The sequence below is a fragment of the Bidens hawaiensis genome, unplaced genomic scaffold (assembly GCF_021521415.1).
Source record: "Bidens hawaiensis isolate Kalapana, Puna unplaced genomic scaffold, B.hawaiensis_p1.1 tig00035439_1, whole genome shotgun sequence".
NCBI lineage: Eukaryota > Viridiplantae > Streptophyta > Magnoliopsida > Asterales > Asteraceae > Bidens > Bidens hawaiensis.
The window spans coordinates 63,003-83,575 of NW_027496156.1; the positions used below are offsets into that span (position 1 = coordinate 63,003).

The window sequence follows — 20,573 nt, forward strand, 5'->3', positions numbered from 1 at the left end:
TTCATCAACCATTAATTGACTCTGGTTCTAGATCTTGTCCCTTGAATCACGGGTCAGGTCTGATTTTTAACTAGCTTGAAAGCGGAATTTAAATCATTTAACCGAGAAAATCGAACTGTAGTATTCTGGTCACTGATATAGTTGTTAACTTGGGCAGCAAGTTTGACTCGGTTTGGTTTTCAGTTCCCAAAATTACTAAACAAAATCGGACACTGCTTTTTAAAGAAAATTGGTCGGTAGTCCATAGATCTTCCTTGGTGTCTTTGATTGACTGACCCTAGATCTTACTCGATAGATCTCTCCTTGGCAAAAACAATCGGCCCTAAATATATTCACAATGGCCAAGCTTCCATATGACGGCTAGATCTTGATTTCAATCTCGGGTACCTCAAGTTTGGTCTGTTGTTACACCAAGCTCTATTACCACTTCAAAGCACAAGATTCATAAATACTTTATTGTTGTAAAGATAAAACTAATGCAAGAAGCATTTACAATAATTTTCTATCGATCATACATCAAAAGCCTCTAACAAAAGCCCAATATTTACATATCTAACCTTAACTTAATAACCAAAACATTACCATAATAATCCTATTACAAATAGAAAACTAAACTGAGTTGACCAATTTGTCAACGTAGGTCATTCCATATTGACCAACTTGTGAATACGGTCCATAGTTACCAAACAAGTTAGTTTAATATGAAAGTAATTCATATGACAGCCATCAGGCCTCTGGTTTGATGGTCATGGGTTTTTACTTAGGGTCCATAGTTACCAAACAAGTTAGTTTAATTTGAAAGTAATTCATATGACAGTACCATCAGGCCTCTGGTACGATGGTCATGGGTTTTTCCTGATGGTTTTTCTCCGGTAGAGATCTTGGGTTGAATGTATGTAACGCCAAACTAATAATGAACGGTTGATATTCCGTCTCCTGCTCAAACTCAGTTTTTGATGATCAATTGACCTAGCTAATGATTTACAAAAAATTCACTAGTATCGAGAACCCAAATACACAGTATGAAACCAACAAATTATATGTTTTACGTAGATATTTAAGTATTAATCTTTTCATTAAATCCGAAATGTCATCTAAATATTCTATTTATTTAAGCAGACGAGTTTCCACTTTCCAGAACGCGTATGTGCAGGAATATTCAAAGCACCTCTCATCGCCATTAGTATTCCCTCCAGATAAGTTTTACTTCCAATCTACGTCAGCTTTAGGCTTCACCGCCGCCGTCTTCACCGGCCGTCAACTTTCTAACCCTATATAAACACTTAACACTCCATCTTAAATGATTGATCATGATATATATCACCCTACCTAGCTAGCTAGCTACTCAACATTAACTTAACACACACACAAACAAACCAGTAACTAACTAAAAGCCTCTAAGTTGGTGGTTCATGACGTCATCAAACGGCGGTGTTCCTCCGGGGTTCCGGTTTCACCCGACCGACGAAGAGCTTCTTCATTTCTACTTGAAGAAGAAGATTGCTTTTGAGAAATTTGATATGGATGTCATCAGAGAAATTGACTTGAACAAGACTGAGCCATGGGACCTCCAAGGTATATAGTATATTCTATTTTTATTTTTTATTTTTTTGTTATGATTGTTTATATGAATTTGGTAAAATGTTATAGAGAAATGCAAGATAGGGTCAACACCTGAAAATGAGTGGTACTTCTTTAGCCATAAGGATAAGAAGTATCCGACAGGATCAAGAACGAATCGAGCAACACACACTGGTTTCTGGAAGGCAACGGGACGAGACAAATGCATTCGAGACACCTTCAAGAAGATTGGTATGAGGAAAACCCTAGTTTTCTATCGTGGGCGAGCTCCGCATGGGCAAAAGACTGATTGGATCATGCACGAGTATTGTCTTGAAGATGTTAGCGAGCATAATAATCCTCTCAATCATGTTATAACTTCTTTGGTAAGTAGAAGCTGTTTTAATCTAGTTAAATTTGTTCAATGAGTATACGAGCTTATGTTAATAAGATGTGTGTTTTTTCCGGATATTATAGGAAGAAGGATGGGTGATTTGCCGTGTGTTCAAGAAGAGAAACTTGTTCAAAGTAGGCGGAAACGAAGCGTCAAGTGGTAACATAGCATCCGAAGAACGCACCAACAATATGTACCAATTGCGCCCTTTCTCATACGGTCTAGATCACAATCATCAATATTTAACGTATCAACACCAGCAACAACAACAACAAAATTTCGACTTAGGACTTAACTACACTCATCAATATCCTGATCATCTTCTCACAACAATCCACAAACCTCTAGGAAGTGGTTTTTTTGAATCTTCCTTCTGAAGATTCACCGATTATGGTTAGACAACTCATGTCTAACCATAGAGAATGTGACAGTGGAAGCTGCGAAAACCAACTTGATGTAGGTTATCATGCTTCTGAGCCTGGTTTAGAGGTTGACATCTCTGAACCGACTCAAAACATGATGAACACAAATGTAAGAGATCAAGATGCATCAAACGAGTGGGGAATGATTGATAGGCTTGTAACTTCGCATCTTGTTCAACATAACGGAGATGAGAATTCGACTAGAGGGTTGTTGAGGTATAGAGATGATGCTACATCATCTTCTTCGATGCAACCGATCAATCAACTCTCCTTGCGAGGAGGGGTGGAATTTTAGGGTTATGAAAATAGCTCAATACTGATAATTGATGTGCTATGGTGATTTTCTTCTAAACGATTACACCTATCAAACCATGGTCTATAGAGAAGATGACTTGTGAACATTCAAACTAAGTACCTAGCTAACAGTTTTATTAACTGTTACAATATTAATTGATTATGTGTAACTCCATTTTATTTGACATAATTTTGTCATGATTAATGGGATATTGTAGTGATTTATTTCTTATTAAATTATTAAATGTATATCTCTATATTTCTTGTCCAGTGTACAAGCATTTATCTGGTAATTAATCAATGGCTTGTGGTGTTTGAATAATTAAGATTTAGTACTCTGACTATATAAGTTGAATCTGATCCCTACAATTAAATAGTGTATTCAAACTAGTTCCCAATATGAAATCAAAATTCAAAACTGATGTTACATATTTATAGTGATATTAGATATAATTGGTATACAAGATATGATACAGTGATCCGTTTTCTATGTGGGTGGAAACCCAAGATGTAGGATGTAGCACTTGCCCAAGTAGAGTTTGTCTACAACATTATGGTGGAATTAGTCAACTTACCAGAAAAGTAGACATTAAAGCCAATAACTTGGCAGAAGGCATATATGCCACACGTGAAGCAGTTAAAAAGAGCATTGAAGAGGCCAATTCCAGTTATAAGGCAGCCACAGAAAAACATTGGTGTTCCAAGACGTTTAAAGTGGGAGATAAAGTCACGGTCTACCTATGTAAGGAGCGATTCCCTGTTGATACCTCTATTAACTTGAGTCAAAAGAAGTATGCGCGTACAAATCCTCCATAAGATAAATAACAATGCCCGTGCCATTGATCTTCCTTGATTTCCCTGACACTATTGATCTATATTTTCAAGATGTTCAACTTGGTGGATATCTTGAGAACTCGAGATCATTTCGTCTCAAGCAAAGAAGAATGATACGAAGTTGATCCAAGAATTAACAGATTAGATTGCTGTTTGTATTTAATTTTAATTTGAATAGGCGGTAGGATTAGATCCTGTTTTAATTAAATTTAAATACAACTCTTGCAATGATAGAAACGTTTCTCATAATAACAAAATATATATATAAAATACACGGCTATCCGAATGTCATTGTTTTAGATTACATAATGCAGTTTACAGAGTTGGGGCTCGTTCGATGTTTCCAGAAATCACGGTTAACAAGTTATTTCCAAAGGGATCACTCAAGTGAGATGCGAGGTTTTCCACAGGACCTTGTCCGGTCACATAAGCTTGGATGAAGAATGCAAACATGGAGAACATTGCGAGTCTGCCATTCTTGATCTCCTTAACCTTCAACAATGCAAACTGGTCTGGATCGTTAGCCAAACCCAACGGGTCAAATGGGCCACCAGGGTGCAGCTTGTCCTCCAAATCCTGCACGTACATACAAAACTCGTCAAACATGGCCCCGTGTCCAATGTAGTATTAGAGACATCAGATTCAATTCATGTACATACCAAGCCATTGATGATTCTGTAGTATTCTGCACCGCCAACAAGAACAACCTCGGCAACAACTGCTAGGACTAGATTAATAGGAATGTTCTTTCCAAAGTAGTTCAATGTGTTTCCATCTAGTAGTAGAGCACCGGTCTGCATGTACCCAAATGAATTTTTAAATGTTTGAATCATAAGGTTTTATAATCTAGTTTGTTTCAACACGAATAACGGGTTTAAAACTAATATACAATATCTAACATATTCATGTGACAGATCAAACCTTGAACCAGACGGCTTCAGGGCCACAGTTAGCACCGTATTTGTTAAACGCCTCAGGAATAATGCAACCAGCTGCACCCAGCATGGCCCATCGTGCATGGATCAGCTCGTAGGCTTGGTATCTACACACCATTCAAAACAAATTCATCACAGCTAAGTCAACTCATCATTTATAATTGCCTAGTTTTGTGTACAGTGAATTATACAATCATTATGGGCCATGGGTTTAAATGAGCCAAGCCGGGCTCGACTAGCATATAGTTTTTCAAGCTAGAGTTTGTCTCGGGTTTGACTCATTTATTATTTACTAATTAAGTAATATACATTTATAATTATTTTAATTTTAGTTTTTATATATAACATAATATATATTATTTAGCTTCATTGTAGTTTTACAAATGATAATAATTATTACATAAATGTATATTTAATATATCAAATAAAAGTAATATAAATAATAGTTTCGTATATGTTGGCGAGCTAGCTAGTTTTAGCTCGATAAGCCTGGGTTCAAAAGTCAAACGCGCCTCACCAATCTAGTAACTTATGGCCTTGCATATTTAAAGTCAACTGTGTCTTTACTGAGTTGACTCGCTTAAAGTTATGTGCCTATTTGTGAGTTGAAAGCGAACTTACTTGGCGAAGTCTTCAGGTTTCTTACCAAGTCCAAAAGGATCATAGCCGTAACTGCATATAAATAATGTATATTAATTAATTTAATTTAACAAAAAGATAGATTAATATGCGTATAAAGATAAGGCTAACAGCTTTGACTTACTCTCCGGCGACTTCTCCGTTGAGGTACTCCGGGATCTCCGAGCGGTCCAAAAGACCTTCCGGCAAGAAGACTCTTCTCTCAGGACCTGTAAATTCATTGCATATTTTATAAAGTTTAAAATTAATTTATGCATTAAGTTGTGGTTAAACTGCATGTTACTCACCGTACCACTTGGCTAGCTCATCGGAAGCCGGAGTGACGGCGGCTGGCTTCGCCTTGGGTGCAGCCTTCTTCTTTTGGAAAAGGGCCACCGTCTTAAAGTTTACAGCTGGACTGGAAGCCGACGGAGCCGCTCTGGATAAGTTGAGAGGGTTTCCACGTATTTCCGACGCGCCGACAGCCGTTGAAGCCGCCAACGAAGCCATTGTTTTCCGGTTAGATGGTTGGTTTGTTTTGTTTGTGATGGGAAGTGAGAAGGGAGAGGTGTTGCTAAATGGTAGTTTTAGTGGATGTTGACTTGCCACGTAGGATGGATGTGATTGGTGGGAAGTGGGAAATGGAATCTGATGGGTCTATAGTTGGATTACAGGGCTGACGTGGCGGATTATGATATCCGACGTGTAATGTATGTGTGGGTACCACATAGAGTTGGTTCAAGTTGAAGGTGTGGAAGAGAATTGGTGAAGTCGGATAACTTCATGTCCGATCATGACCACGAAAATTACTTTCAAAACTTTAAAAAACACAAGTTTACAGTAAATACATGTAGTGTAACACTTGTATTAATACAAAAGTAAATACATCATCTATGCGAGTATACCTCATGTCAATCTTTTATAATTTTTCTATATTCAAAACTCGCCACTTTACTGGTAGCTAACGGATAAATATATGTTCATTTGGGGCAATTTCATAGAATATTAACCAAATATTAAAAGTGTTTCAATTACACTACTCAACTTTAAAAAATGTTTCAATCAAGTCACTCAACTTTCATATTTAATTAAATTAAAGGTTTTAATATGTTATTTTAGCATTTTTCTTTTTTGTTTCACATATGATATCTTTTTATCTTTTTTTTTATGGTGACGTGAATTTTGTTTTTTATTTTTGAATTTTAATATAATTAACGTTTTTTAAAATTTTCTAAATTTAACTACATATATTGCAAATTCCAACCCTCGCATCTTATCCTCCATTTCTTATTGACGCACAAAAAAATCGATGAGATTCTATTTAAAGATTTAGTTACTCGATTTAGGAAAAGTATGTAAACACTTTTAAAACTCGGTTACTATTCTATGAGATATTCCATATTCTTCATTATGTACTCACTTGTCATTTGTTTTAATCATATATTAATATCTAACATATACGTCCAATTACAATGTTTTCATAATTTTTTAGGTTTATCTCTTCATAAATTGTTGAATGAGGTTTCTTTAGGCAGAATCGTCGAAGGGAATATTTGGCAGCAACACCGTAGGTCAAAAATAACACAATGCAACACCAGAGAAGGCACTCCATTTGATTAAATTATTAAAAAACTTATTAAAGTCATGATTTATAGGCATACATCTGTTGGGGTATTTTTTACTCATGAGAAAGCTCAACAAGTATTATCCTACATAGGTTATTACTATTATTATTAATTATTAATAAAAAGAAAAAGGAAAAATATTATTATTTTTTTGTTACTGAATTCGTGACACAAGGCAAAATCAATTTTTTAGTTGGGCCCATGCCCACATGGTAATTGTTTTGTGGGCTGCAAGATTTTCTCAACAAGAAAGTAAAAAAAGGGTTTGGTCATTAATTTATGTTAACCGACATTATTCAAAAAATATATAAAGAGAGAATTATTCTTCGATGGATTATTATTTTGTCATAAAAAAGAAGTTGATGTCGAAGACAATCATAGACGAAGAGACAAAGAAAGTTTTGGTGCTCTATTCCTTTAGGGTTTTGTGAAGATAAGAGACGTTTCCGAGATTGGTTATTTTCTTGTTGGTGATACCTCTTACTCATTAGTCTTTTATAGTTTGATTCCATATAGTTTATATTAGTTTGTGCCAAGTATATGATGATTTACGTATGCCTCTAGTTTTACCTAGAGAAGACTTTGTATTGCTATTATTGGTGATAGTGGATTTGAAGCGGCTCTAGTAGTCCTTTGGTTTTTACTCTCGTCTTGAGAAGTTTTCACGCTAAAATTATTGTGTCCTATTTACTTTAGATTACCGTACTTTTTTGCATCCTCATTGGTTCATTCGGGTCGGGAAAAAGTTTAGCCAAACGAAAATTAATTCCGCATGTTTTGTTTACCGTTTGTGGCTAGGTGGTCGTTTTTACCAACAGAGTGGTATTAGAGCTTTGGCTCTTGTTCTTGGGTTATACTTGTTTGAACGATGGAAGCTAATACAGGTAGGATGGTTAATTTGAATGGTATTAATTATCATGTTTGGAAAGGCAAGATGGAAGACCTTTTTTTTATGTGAAGCATTATTATTGCTTGTTTTTAGTACCGATAAAACTGAAGATAAAACTATTGAAGAGTGGAATATTTTGCATAGAAAGGTTTGTGGGTATATTCGGCAATGGGTTGATGATAATGTTTTGAACCATATTAACGGGGAGAGTCATGCTCATACTCTATGGACCAAGCTTGAAGAGTTGTATGCTCGGAAGACCGGGAACAATAAGTTGTTCTTGATTAAACAATTGATAAAGTTGAAATACCGTGATTGAACTCCTGTTACTGATCATTTCAATGTTTTTCTGGGTGTTATTAATCAGCTTGCAGCCTTGCAGGTATGGGTATTAAGTTTGAAGACGAGATACAAGGTTTATAGCTTCTTGGTACTTTACCGGATTCTTGGGAGACTTTTAGGACATCATTGTCCAACTCCGAAGCACACGGTATTATCTCTATGGAATTGGCTAAAGTTAGTATTATAAATGAAGAGATGAGAAGAAAGTCACAAGGTTCCTCTTCACATTTAGATGTCTTGGTTACCGAAAGTAGGGGGAGAAGCCATAGACCATAGTAGAGGTCCAAGTAATAGAACAAAGCATCGTAGTAAGTCAAAAGGGAAGTCTGATGACTTTGAGTGCTATCATTGTGGTAGAAAAGGGCATGTAACATCGTGAAAATATTGGGTCAAAAATACCAAGTTTTCAAAGTCAAAGGACCAAAAATGTCAATTTCTAAACCTTAGGGTTAAAAATGAAAAATTCTGATTTCCTGACCCATCGCGATACGCGATGGATCAGAAGGGAAACCCATCGCGTATCGCGATGGGTTGTCTGACACACAAAGCACATGACGTGCCACGTGTCCACACGTGGCACAACGTTCGCCACGTGGCAGCATGTCCGCCACGTGGCAGGTCTAGTGATGACTGTGCGCAGCTACGTTGTGATACGCGACACCAGGGGTAAAGAGCCATCGCGTATCACGATGCCCTGCCTGTTTTGCCTATAAATAGCAAGTTACGGGTTCATTCATTTCCACACTCAAATCTCCTACATATATCTCTCTCTAAACATTATAAACCATACCCTCGATTACCTCGAAGTTCATGCCCTCGATTCCTCGATTACCGTGTCCGTTTCCTCGATATCCATGCCTCTTACCACCGACGTTCCAATCAAGAAGGAGTTTCCATCTCGACGTCCCAACGACCCGCCTCGTAAAGCGTGCCGAAGTGGGAAGAAGTGTTGGTGTCTCGTTTTGTGTGCCAAGGTGGTGTTGATCAAGAAAAGCTTTGAAAGGGTAAAAGACGTCGAAGTGTTGCTCGATCGTCTACAGTTATTATAAGACAACAAAGGTAGGCATAATGCCCGAATAAAATAATATTAAAATATTGAAAAGGCTTAAAACCTAAAGTCGAAGAAATACTCGATACCTCGATAACATAAAAGAAAATGTAACAAAGGAAAAGAAAAGAATATGAATATATATATATATATATATATATATATATATATATATATATATCAATGTGATTATATATTTATTTGTTATAAAATTATTATTTAAGTAATTATGAATATTCTTAAATAATAAAGAAAATGTTTCTTAGAGAAGAAGAAACGTATGGTTTAAAGAAAATAAGATTAACTATAGGTTATCTTATAAAAGAAATAAAAAAGGATATTTTAAACTAAAGGTTTAAAAAGAAAAGTGAATACTAATTAACCAAGGTTTTAAAGTAAAGAAAAATATAATCGAGGTAAAGATTATAAATGACTGAAGGTCTTAAGCCGGATTGTATATCCGACTAACAAAATGTTATACTCGTACTATAGGTGCGAGATAGCACAGGAAAGACCCTCGGACGGTGTATTGAAGCCAATCCAGATCAAAAATGTGAATACGCCCCAAACTTTACAAACTTGTTTTAAACGAGTCAGTGTGTTAAATGAAAATGTTTACATGAGACTACGTGTCTCTAAAACATTTATAAACAAAAGTTTAAGCACTAGCCCTCAGGCTATCGTGTACGTTTGTCTGGATCCTTACATATGTGGTGGGCACACCACACCTGGTTATATTGATGCTTTCCTGCGGGGAGTTAATGACCATGTGTATACGAATAGATACATAACTATGTCGAATGATGCGGTGTTTGCTGGGGTATTTAGTGTAGAGACTTGAGTTTATAATTGTAATTTTTTTATAACTTTGTTATTCCTAAGCCACGATGGGCCGAGACCTACGCTGTCACACCCCGACCAAAGGCGGCGGAACATGCCGGGGAGCAACGGATTGCCCAAAAACACAAGACACTATTTAAAGTGACCATATATATTTAACTCATTTTATTTCAACAAATCAATAAACAACACATCTCTCCCACACAAACAAGTTAAATACAAGTAACAATTGTATTGTTCGTTTTACTAATATCCTAATAGTCTTGGTAACGTTTTACGCCAAGTCCTCGAGTCAACAAAATTCAAACATGTAACATTTCATAAAATAAAGTTTGTCAACACAAAGGTTGGTGAGCAATTCATAAGTTTGAGCATATAAATATATAGTAATAAAAAAACCACAAAACTTGTATACAAAACAATAAATAATAGCAACAATTTGGATAAAATAGATATCGCTAATAGTTTTAGGTTAGCGACACCTAGCTATAAGGGGATGCCAAATAGTCTAGGATTTTATTGACAATTGCTAATCACATTAGCACCACCTAGCTACAAGGGGTTGCCAAGTAGTCTAGGATTTAATAGTTATCGTTAATTGCATTACGTTAACGACACCTTGCCATAAGGGGTTGCCAAATGGTCTAGGATTTATAGTTCCACCATCCAAAAGCGATAAACACATAAGCATGTAAGCATAGAACACCAAATCGAGCAATTATTTAAGTAAAATATACAATCACGTTTGTGGGTTTAAGATTCAAGTAATTAAAGCATTTAGTTTGATAGGTATGAAATGTCACCCTAAAACGAAAGATGGAAAAAGGGGTATGAAAGTACTCACCTAGATTGATGAATTGAGAAACTAAATAAGTGATCGACATATAGAAAGCTTGTAAATGAAACGAACGAATCCGACTTGAAAGCTAATTGAAAACGAATAAATAAAATATATTAATGAACTTGAAACCATAATGAAACTATATTGGAAACATTGAATAGGACGGTTCGGTTGTAAATCGGATTATCGGTTAATTTGTTAATGGTTAGGGACTCGTACTTAAATGACAATTAAAATAAAATAATATTATATTATTGGGTTTTTAAATAGCTAAACAATATTAAAAGAAAACAAGACGAGTTTTAAATCAAGAGCTCAGTTGTATAAAAATGAACTGATAATAAAGTTTATAATAATATTATTAATGTTAAAGATAAAAATGATAATAATGATTTTAAAATATGTTTTATATATATATATATATATATATATATTATGTGTATATAGATATATAAGTTAATGATAATAATAATAGTTTTGTTAAAAGATAATAGTAATAATAATAATATTAATAATAATAATGATAATACTAATAATAATCTAGTTAATAATTATTATTATAATAATAATAATAATAATAATAATAATAATAATCATCTTTACGTATTTATGTTAATACTAATAGTAATAATAAATTTATTAATTATAACAAGAAAACAATACCAAAAACCGATCTAGGATGACCCGAACCCGAGACCTCTAGTTTAATAACTAACGTACCAACCAAACCGAACCAATATAACAATTTGTTAAACAACTCAAAGTTAAACCCACAATTGTTAATTTACCTATTAGTTGTTCACGAGTCACGAATCTATACCGAGGAATGAAAAGAGTCGCACCTGCCGGAGACGGAAACCGCAACCGGAGGGAGAGGGAGAGGGAGAGGGAGAGAGAGAGAGACGACGCGAGAGAGAGAGAGCGAGAGATAGAGAGACGGTGAGAGAGAGAGAGAGCGCCGAGGGAGATGGAGAGGCTGCGGTACACCGATGGCCGGTTTTCCGATCACCGGAAAAACGTGTAGATGGAGAGGGCTCGCCGGATTTGCGAAGGAAGGGAATGAGAGGCAGTGGGGGTACGGTGGTCGTGTATCGGAGGTGTTTGGCGTCGCCGGACCGTTACCGGAATCGAAAGATATGAAGAGGGTGGCGGCTGGTGTGATGGCTGCGATGGAGGTGGTGGTGTGGTGGATGGTGGTGGCGTTGCCGGAGATGGTGGTCTTGCCGAAAAAATCGGGTTCGCCGGAGCCGATTCCGGTCGCCGGAATTTCGAGAGAGAAAGGGGTGGCGGCTGTGAATGATATAAGGTAGGGTTAGGGTTTTTTTTGATTAAATAGGTGGGTTATAAATGTTACCCCTTTGGCCCCTCAAGTTCTAATAATGGTTTAAAACGAGTTTAAATGTTTCCAAATTATAACGAGTTTACCAAAATCAGTTTAAACCCTCTATGTTTTCTCAACGACACTATAATATGACAAAACATCAATTTATTGGTGATCGAAATATATAATATAATATTGTATAATAAATAAATAAAGTTCTAAAAATGTTGAGTCGGGTTCACGTAATAAAAGTTTACAAAACGAAAAACAACTCGAGACTCGAATTTGACGAATGTCACATACGCAGTCTCGAGGGGTAATAAATTAAAAGAAAATATTTTAGCGTCAGCATATTCACCAGCATTCGTTGCTAACGTATTTTCTAAACATTTTGTAGGTAATCAAGATTAGGGCTTGGGAAGACGAAGTGCTAAAGATATCCGGTGGCTCGGATCTTTTTGTTAAACTTAATAGACAAAATGGCAAAACTGGTCCTTTATGTTTTCATGGTTTTTGAATAGTCAATTTTTGGCAAACTTAATGACTGAAATCATGTTCTATGTTTCAAAAATGTATCACGTTACGTCCTTTTAAACTAACTCAGTTAAGTTTTTTCGTTAAATTTGGTCATGTGCAATGCACATGAGGGTATAGTTGTAACTTCAAATTTTATTTAATAACAAAAATATTATATTATATATATATATATATATATATATATATATATATATATATTACACACTCTCTCTCTCTCCATCTCTTTCTCTCACCTCTCTCTCTCTCTCCTGGCCACTTTCACCACCACCAGCTCGTTTTCCGGCAACCAAAAGATTCAAGCCCCACCCGCCACTTCCTCTGCCGCCACAGTCACAGCCACCACCACAGGCCACCGCACTCTTTTTCCTCAACAAAACTCTACCAGTCCACCACAACACAAAACCTCGGCCTGAATTTGGAACTCACCTCAACTCCAAAACCCCGTCAAGACAATCACTAGTAATGGTGGCTATGTGTTTTAGGTCGCAATCATCTAAGGAACAAAAATCCCCTGTCAGTTTAATCTGACAGAGGCAAATCGTTGAGTAATTGAAGAATCAAAATTAGGGTTCTTGTTGGATTAGGTGATTTCGACCATGTCTGGGGTTCCAACAAGATGAAACAGAAGGGTGTTGTAGAATGGTGGTGGTGGTTTGTGGCTTTTAGGGTTTTTGATTTTGTAATTATGAAGATTGAAGAGTATTGTGGATTTAGGGTTTTTAATGTGTGGATTTAGGGCTAAAGCAGCCGGCGATGACTAGTAATGGCGGCTGTGGGTGGAGACGGCCGGCGATGACTAGTAATGGTGGCTGTGGGTGGCGGATGACCGGATTTAATGGCCGGCGGTGCCTGGTAATGGTGGTTGTGTGTGTGAGAGAGAGAGAGAGAGAGAGAGAAAGTATTTACTGTAAAATATATTTTCTTTTTTATTTCCAATTTTTAAATAAATATGTAAAATTACAATACTAGCCTCATGTGCAATGCACATGACCGGATTTAACAAGAAAAGATAACCGGGTTAGGGCCAAAGGACATACCGTGATAGAGTTTTTAAGAATAAATTATGTTTTTTGTCATTAAGTTTGCCAAAGTACGACTATTGAAAAACCATGAAAACATAAAGGACCAGTTTTTCCATTTTGTCAACTTAATATTAAAAAGAATGGTGGTTTTGTAATTAAAACAAGTAACTTAAAAACGGAAACTTTTAATCCCATCTTTTGTATATGCAAATATTATATTTTAAATCCACATGTTTTAAAGACTTCCGCTTTTATTACGTAACTCTGATATATTTACAAACGTGGTACCAACTGTTGGTCGCACTCTCAGGCCTTAGAAGGAGATGTGACAAGGAATAGGGTAAAATTTTGCAAGCAATTGAAAAAGGAGAACAAGAAGGCTAATTACAACAATAAAAAGAACAACCACACGAAAGATGACGGTGATGAAGGTAATTCTATAACTAACACTTCCACCTAAGAGTTTCATATTTGTTGTGGTTTTAATAGGGTGAACATTGCACGTGATGATTCGAGTTGGGTTGTTGACAGTGGTGTTACTTGTCATGTGACATCACAAATGGATTTTTATTCGTCTTATACTCCTGGTGATTTTGGAATGTCAAGATGGGTAATAATGGGCTATCAAATATCGTTGGTGTTGTGGATGTTTGCTTGAAGTTTGATACTGGGATGGATTTGGTTTCACACAGTGTGAAATGTGTTCCGGATATTAGACTTAATTTGATCTCCACGGGTATGTTAGATGATGATGGTTTCCACAGTACCTTTGGTGGTGAAATTTGGAAACTCACTCGTGGTTCATTGATCGTGGCAAGAGGTAAAAGAACTTCAAAGTTACACATGGCACATCCAAAGATCTCTAAAGACTCGGTTCATTCATTGACGAATTCTGATGTGACCGATCTATGGCATAAGAGACTTGCTCATATAAGTGAAAAGGGATGTATATTTTATTGAAGAAAGATGCTTTGTCCGGTGCGAAAGATGTTCATTTGAAGAAGTGTTCTCATTGTATGAATGGTAAGCAAAAGTGAGTTTCTTTTCATAGTCATCCGCCTCATAGAAAAGAAAGTATACTTGACTTGGTGCATTCGAATATATGTGGTCCTGTGAAGTCTAGAACACTTAAGGGTTGCTTATATTTTGCCACATTTACAGACGATCATTCAAGGAAGGTATGGATTTATACTTTAAAGTCTAAAGATAAAGTGTTTGATGTGTTTAAGCAGTTTCATGCCCTCGTTGAGAGACAGACTGGGAAGAAGCTCAAGTGTATTCATACAGATAATGGAGGTGAATACATTGGTCCTTTTAATGCTTATTGTAGAGAGAAAGATATTCGACACCAAAGGCCACATCCTAAGACACCACAGTTGAATGGTTTAGCAGAATGAATGAACAGAACTTTGGTTGAAAGGTTTGAGTGTTTGCTCTCACATGCTAGGTTGCCTAATTCCTTTTAGGATGAAGCTTTAAATACAGCAGTACATGTTATTAATCTCACTCCTTTTCTTCCTTTGCATAATGATGTTCCAGACAGGGTTTGGAGTGGCAAAGATGTTTCGTATCGTCATTTGCGAGTCTCTGGATGCAAAGCATTTGTGCATATTCCCAAAGATGAATATGAAAGCTTGATGTGAAGTCCAGACAGTGTATATTCCTTGGTTATGGGCAAGATGATTTTGGATACAGGCTATATGATCCAGTTTTAAAGAAGCTTGTAAGAAGTCGTGATTTTGTGTTTGTCGAAGATGAGAGTTTGAAAGATATCGAGAAGACGAAGGTAGTTCCTTAGTACACTAATAATCTCATTGATTTGGATCCTTTTCCTACTCAGCATACTGAGTCACATCACGAAGATGATATTCAAAATGATGAACAACATGGTGCCGATAATGTTGATAATCAAGAGCAGGTAGAGTTGGATGAGGATATTCATCCCGAGTTACCAGTAGATATGCCTGCATTTGTCCCACTTAGGCGGTCTATGAGAGACCGTCAACCTTCTACTCGTTATTTGACTGGTGAGTACGTCTTACTCACTGACGGGGGAGAGCCCGAGTATTATAAAGAGGCCATGGAAGATACGCATAAAAGAGAGTGGGTTGAAGCGATGCAAGATGAGATGAATTCCTTGTATAAGAACAATACATTTGAATTAGTGAAGTTGCCAAAGGGCAAAAGAGCTTTAATGAATAAGTGGGTCTGCAAATTGAAGACTAAAGAACATACCTCACGGCCTAGGTACAAGGCAAGATTGGTGGTCAAAGGTTTCAGTCAAAGAAAGGGTATGAGATTTTTTTCTCCAGTCATGAAGATGAGTTCCATCAGGGTGATCCTTGGTTTAGCTGCTAGTCTTGATCTTGAGGTTGAGCAAATGGATGTCAAAATAGATTTCCTTCATAGTGATCTGGATAAAGAAATCTATATGGAGCAACCTGAAGGTTTTCATGTTAAAGGTAAACAAGATTATGTTTTTAAACTTCATAAAAGTCTTTATGGGTTGAAGCAAGCACCGAGACAGTGGTACAAGAAGTTTGAGTCAGTTATGGTGTCACACCCCGACTTAGGGCCTAGGCGTGTGACCAATAGTTGGTACCTGTTTTGTAAATACATCAGAGTTGCGTGTTTTACTTTAGCGGAAGTCTTGATGTAAAATATTATTATATTAAAAACTCGGGTTTAAATACCCGTTTGATATTTCAAATACAATTCTTTAGAAAACATAACTCTCTATAATATTTTGAAATAAAATATCTGAGCCATCAGATAGCATCTAATGACTAATTCTCCAATCTTCTATTCCTTTTTGCTTGTTTGTTCTAACCTTTCTGTTCTCCTGTAAAATGGTTAGAAAATACGTCAGCACACAGCTGGTGAATGACGCTGACTCTTAAAAATATTTTCAATACCTTTGTGAAACCAACAATAATACCTTTGTGACTACTCATTAGGCACCCAACTAAATTAGGATCAAATTACCCTAAATACCTTGTACAATTAATTATATGCACAATATCATTTCTCAGAACAGTCCCGTAGACCTTAAGAGGCATGTTGATGATATGCATGGCCTCGGGAAAATGTCGAGTCACCATGTATGAATGGAGCCAGACACATGTATGCTCTTAATCAGAGTATCCGTTTCTTATTATTGTAACACAAAGTTTTAAGGATTCGTAAATCCTATGCAAACATTCTGACTCTATTTAAAAGGTTTGAGGCGTATTCACCTTTTCTGTTTATAATCAATTTCTGTTACTGATTCCTGTTTTCTGATTCTGCTTCTTGTTTTGTTACCTCGGACCTATAGTACGAGAATAACTTTTGTATAAATAACTAGTTCATCGATCTAGCTTCAGACCTTTAGTCCGTTTTGTATAGCTTTAACCTTGATAAAATCATTTGTTTATATAAAACATTTGGACCTTTAGTCCATTTCTTTATTTACCAATTATATGCTACGTTTCTTCCTTATACTGAGTTTCTTCTTCAAGAAGAATTATTAATTTAACTATACTATTTTAATATTATATTTCTTAATAATAAAGAAATACTATTTTGATTATATCCTTTGTATGTTCATGCTTACGTTTCTTACTCAAGAAGAAACTATATTTTGACTATAATCTTTGCTTAAGAAAAGTTATATAATACTTAATTGTAATCAAGGTTTGGCTATACTATGGTCTAAGCCATTTATAATAATAAAATAATAACTTAGGCAGAACCCCTACCTCGTACGGGTATTCGGAGTTAGATATTCCTAAGTTTATACGGGCAGCACTTCTACTCTATATGTACGTTTATCAAGGCGTTCTTGATCCACTTTTCTTGGCACACAAATCAAGACGATGTTCAGGTCTCGCCGGGCAGTGCACGTACTTCGAGGCAGAATGTCGGCTTATTTTTGGGTGGCACGCACTTCGAGAAAATCGTCGGATATTGGCACAGATTACGAGGTGATATTTGTCGGGTCGGTGGCACGCAAAAAGAGGTAGAGAGAGAAAGTAGTTAGAGAGAGTGGATGTGGGTGTGAGAAATGAGTCGTAGTCCTCACCCTTTTATAGCTGAAATTGAGTCCCATCGCGATACGCTATGGGCTCTTCTTTAACATTGTCGCGTATCGCAACGCCCACTTTTCTGACACGTGTCGCCACGTGGCCTGACACGTCTGCCACGTGTGCGCCACATTGCGCCCAACGCCCTTTGCCTTCGCCATATCCATCGCCATCTTCCTCTTCCTCTTCCTCGTCAGAGCCCGTGCGCGTGCGCGTCGGGTGCTACGCACCCTCCGCTAGGACCACTTGGTGCATGATATGCATAAAGGAATATTACTATGGAAAATCTCTTACTTATAAAGAGTTTCTATTTCTTTACCACTTTCCATGTGGGATGGAATTTGTATTCCTTATTTATATCTAAGTAAAGTGCTTCCACTTTCTTACATCCTTCCATGTGGGATGGAGTTTCCTTTTTATTATTTCCTTTATGTGGGAAAATTCAACTTAGGAAATATTTTTATTTCCTTATTTTTCTTATATTTACTTATTTAGTATTTTCTCATGACTTGTCTTGATGTTATTTTTGATCCCTCAACTTTGGTTGTTTGGCGATTTGGGTCCCTGAAGTTCGTTTTAAGTCGTTTTTAATAATAAAAGGCCTTTTAAAGGCACCATAAAGGGTGTTTTCTTGGTCTGACAATTGTGAAACATAAATGAAACATAAAACCCAATATTTATTAATAAGGAAGGATCTGAAAGACAAAATGGGTCGGGTTTCGATACAAATACAAGTTAAACCAAAAATGACGAATGTCACATTCGGGTTGGGAAAAGGTTTAGCCAAATGAAGATTAATTCCGCACTTTTTGTTTACCGTTCGTGGCTAGGTGGTCGTTTTTCCCAACAACATCACACAAATTGGTCTTCACAAATCTTCTTTTATTTATTCTAACTCATCACTTCAAGTAAAACACCCACCCATTTTCCTCCTAACAAACAACACCACACACAAAGTACAATCATTAACCTTTTTAAGACACCGCATAAACAACCTTTTGATGTCGTCACCCAAGTCAGTAATTCATGTAAGTTCTTTTGTCAAGCGGAATGTTGGTGTAGAGCTCTTGAAGCTCCGGGTTTCCTATATGGATCGAGTAGTTTCTAAACCTTGGGGTTTGGAATAACCGCTCCATTGTTCTTCAACACGTCTTTGAGACTAATGTAGCGGTGTTAATATTAATATTAATCACTTCACTTTACTTGCACAATAATATTAATTTAATAACCTACATGAAATTTTAAACTAATATGGAATCAAGAACACGAATTGATATTAGTCGAAAATTTCATGCAGATTATAATATTAATATTATTGTGTAAGTGAAGTGATGAGTGTGATTGTGAAGTAAAGTGAGGTGAATGATCGCCTTAACAACATAATTCACATTTTAAAGCTCATAAACACGTCATACACACGTATGTTGATATATAGCTCCACCTTAGATAATGGTGTTGAATAAGACGTCATTGTAGATTGGCTCGACAGATACTTATAAACCTCAATTGAGAACAACGCCATGCTCCTTCGACGACTTGGAAGATAGAGGAAGGGTGCAGTTTATATGCAAAGAAAAGATTGGCTTGATAGATGCTCATAGATGTAAGGTTAAGCATAGGTTGTTAAAGGAATACTCTTAGGGTGGTGGTGTGGTTTTGTGATTGGAAGAAGAAAAGGATAGATGGCGGTGGTGTGGTTTTGTAATTGGAGTAAGAAAAGCAAAAGAATAAAATATTTTTTTTACTTTAAACCAGTGGAGCTTAATTTATAAATAATACTAAATCTTAATTAAAAAACTTAAAGCTAGCAAAGAGAATCGAATACCACCAATCAATTTGTTTACTTTTATGTAAGGCCCCGTTACCGGTAGCCCTACTTTGGTGTTGGATTTATTCATAAACACAGTTCTACAAATCAGAGTTAATTAAAACTTTACGCGGAATATAAAACTTCAACCATAATATCTTACATAACCTCCAAATCTTGTCTTATAAAACATTCATAGTCATTTAAAACAAAACACAGTTTTTAGAACATCACAACATTTCTTCAAGATGCCAGTATCTTCAATTCCATGCCATGTGTCTTCAATCACGCGAGCTGCCTCAACCTATTTGCCTGCGTGCATACAAAAAGTCAGCTACGCTGAGTGAGTTCTAGTTAATCACATAACTTACTTTACATACACATATACGTGCCCGAAGGTACATATTGCATACTTAACCTGTTAACCAGTCCATCAATCTTTCATACACATACATAACTAACCTTACATTATAAAGAGCATTCGCCCTACATACCTCGGATATTATTAGGGTCCGGTCACCCTTCATCCTCGGATATTATTAGGGTCCGGTCACCCTTCATCCTCGGATATTATTAGGGTCCGGTACCCTTTCTTCCATACCTCCATAACATACTTGCTATATACATAGTCGTAAGTTTCGCACATACATACATCATTCGTTCGTCATCTTACAACATACAATAACATCAACCGTTACCTGGCAGTACATGCAATATCCGAAGATCGTTCATGTACCGACAAGAAAACATTCATACATTTCACATAATACATATATGGCATACACTTATCACTTAGGATAAGTGTACTAACTAATCACAACGAATATGCACACAGCTCCAAAAACATAACAAGGAATGGGGCTAGAAACTCACCTGAATGCGGTTACGTTCACCGTTTATAGTTATTCCTTTCTTGAGCTCTGCACGACTAACTGTATAACAATTACACGTATCAATTAACTATCACTATCTATATCGCGTTTCTAGTTTATTCATAACCCACAACGAACGGGGGTCCGGGGGCAGTGCCCCTGGCAGCGGGGTCTAGGGGCGGCAGCCCCTAGCAGGGTCCAAGCTGGCTGGGGTCGAGGGCTTATTTGTAATTAAATCATCCTTTTCTAAGTCCAGGGACTGCTATGTCATTTCATTAAACTTCTAATTCGTTACTTTGGTCTTAACG

At 36.5% G+C, this 20,573-nt stretch overlaps 1 protein-coding gene and 1 pseudogene across 2 annotated transcripts; one reads left to right on the forward strand and one right to left on the reverse strand.

Moving 5' to 3' along the window:
• The first annotated feature begins 982 nt into the window (after positions 1-982).
• On the forward strand, positions 983-2,671 carry LOC143587295 (protein BEARSKIN1-like; annotated as a pseudogene). The gene is made up of 3 exons (XR_013144858.1): positions 983-1,575; positions 1,651-1,946; positions 2,038-2,671. The product of XR_013144858.1 is annotated as a protein BEARSKIN1-like (transcript).
• A 1,061-nt stretch (positions 2,672-3,732) lies between these two features.
• On the reverse strand, positions 3,733-5,637 carry LOC143587289 (chlorophyll a-b binding protein CP26, chloroplastic-like). Its single transcript, XM_077068615.1, has 6 exons — positions 5,366-5,637; positions 5,203-5,287; positions 5,061-5,111; positions 4,426-4,546; positions 4,164-4,298; positions 3,733-4,080 (listed from the first exon to the last, which is right to left on the reverse strand). The coding sequence occupies exons 1-6, from the start codon at positions 5,565-5,567 to the stop codon at positions 3,820-3,822; spliced, it is 855 nt and encodes a 284-aa protein (XP_076924730.1). The 5' UTR covers positions 5,568-5,637; the 3' UTR covers positions 3,733-3,819.
• Between the last annotated feature and the right edge of the window lie 14,936 nt (positions 5,638-20,573).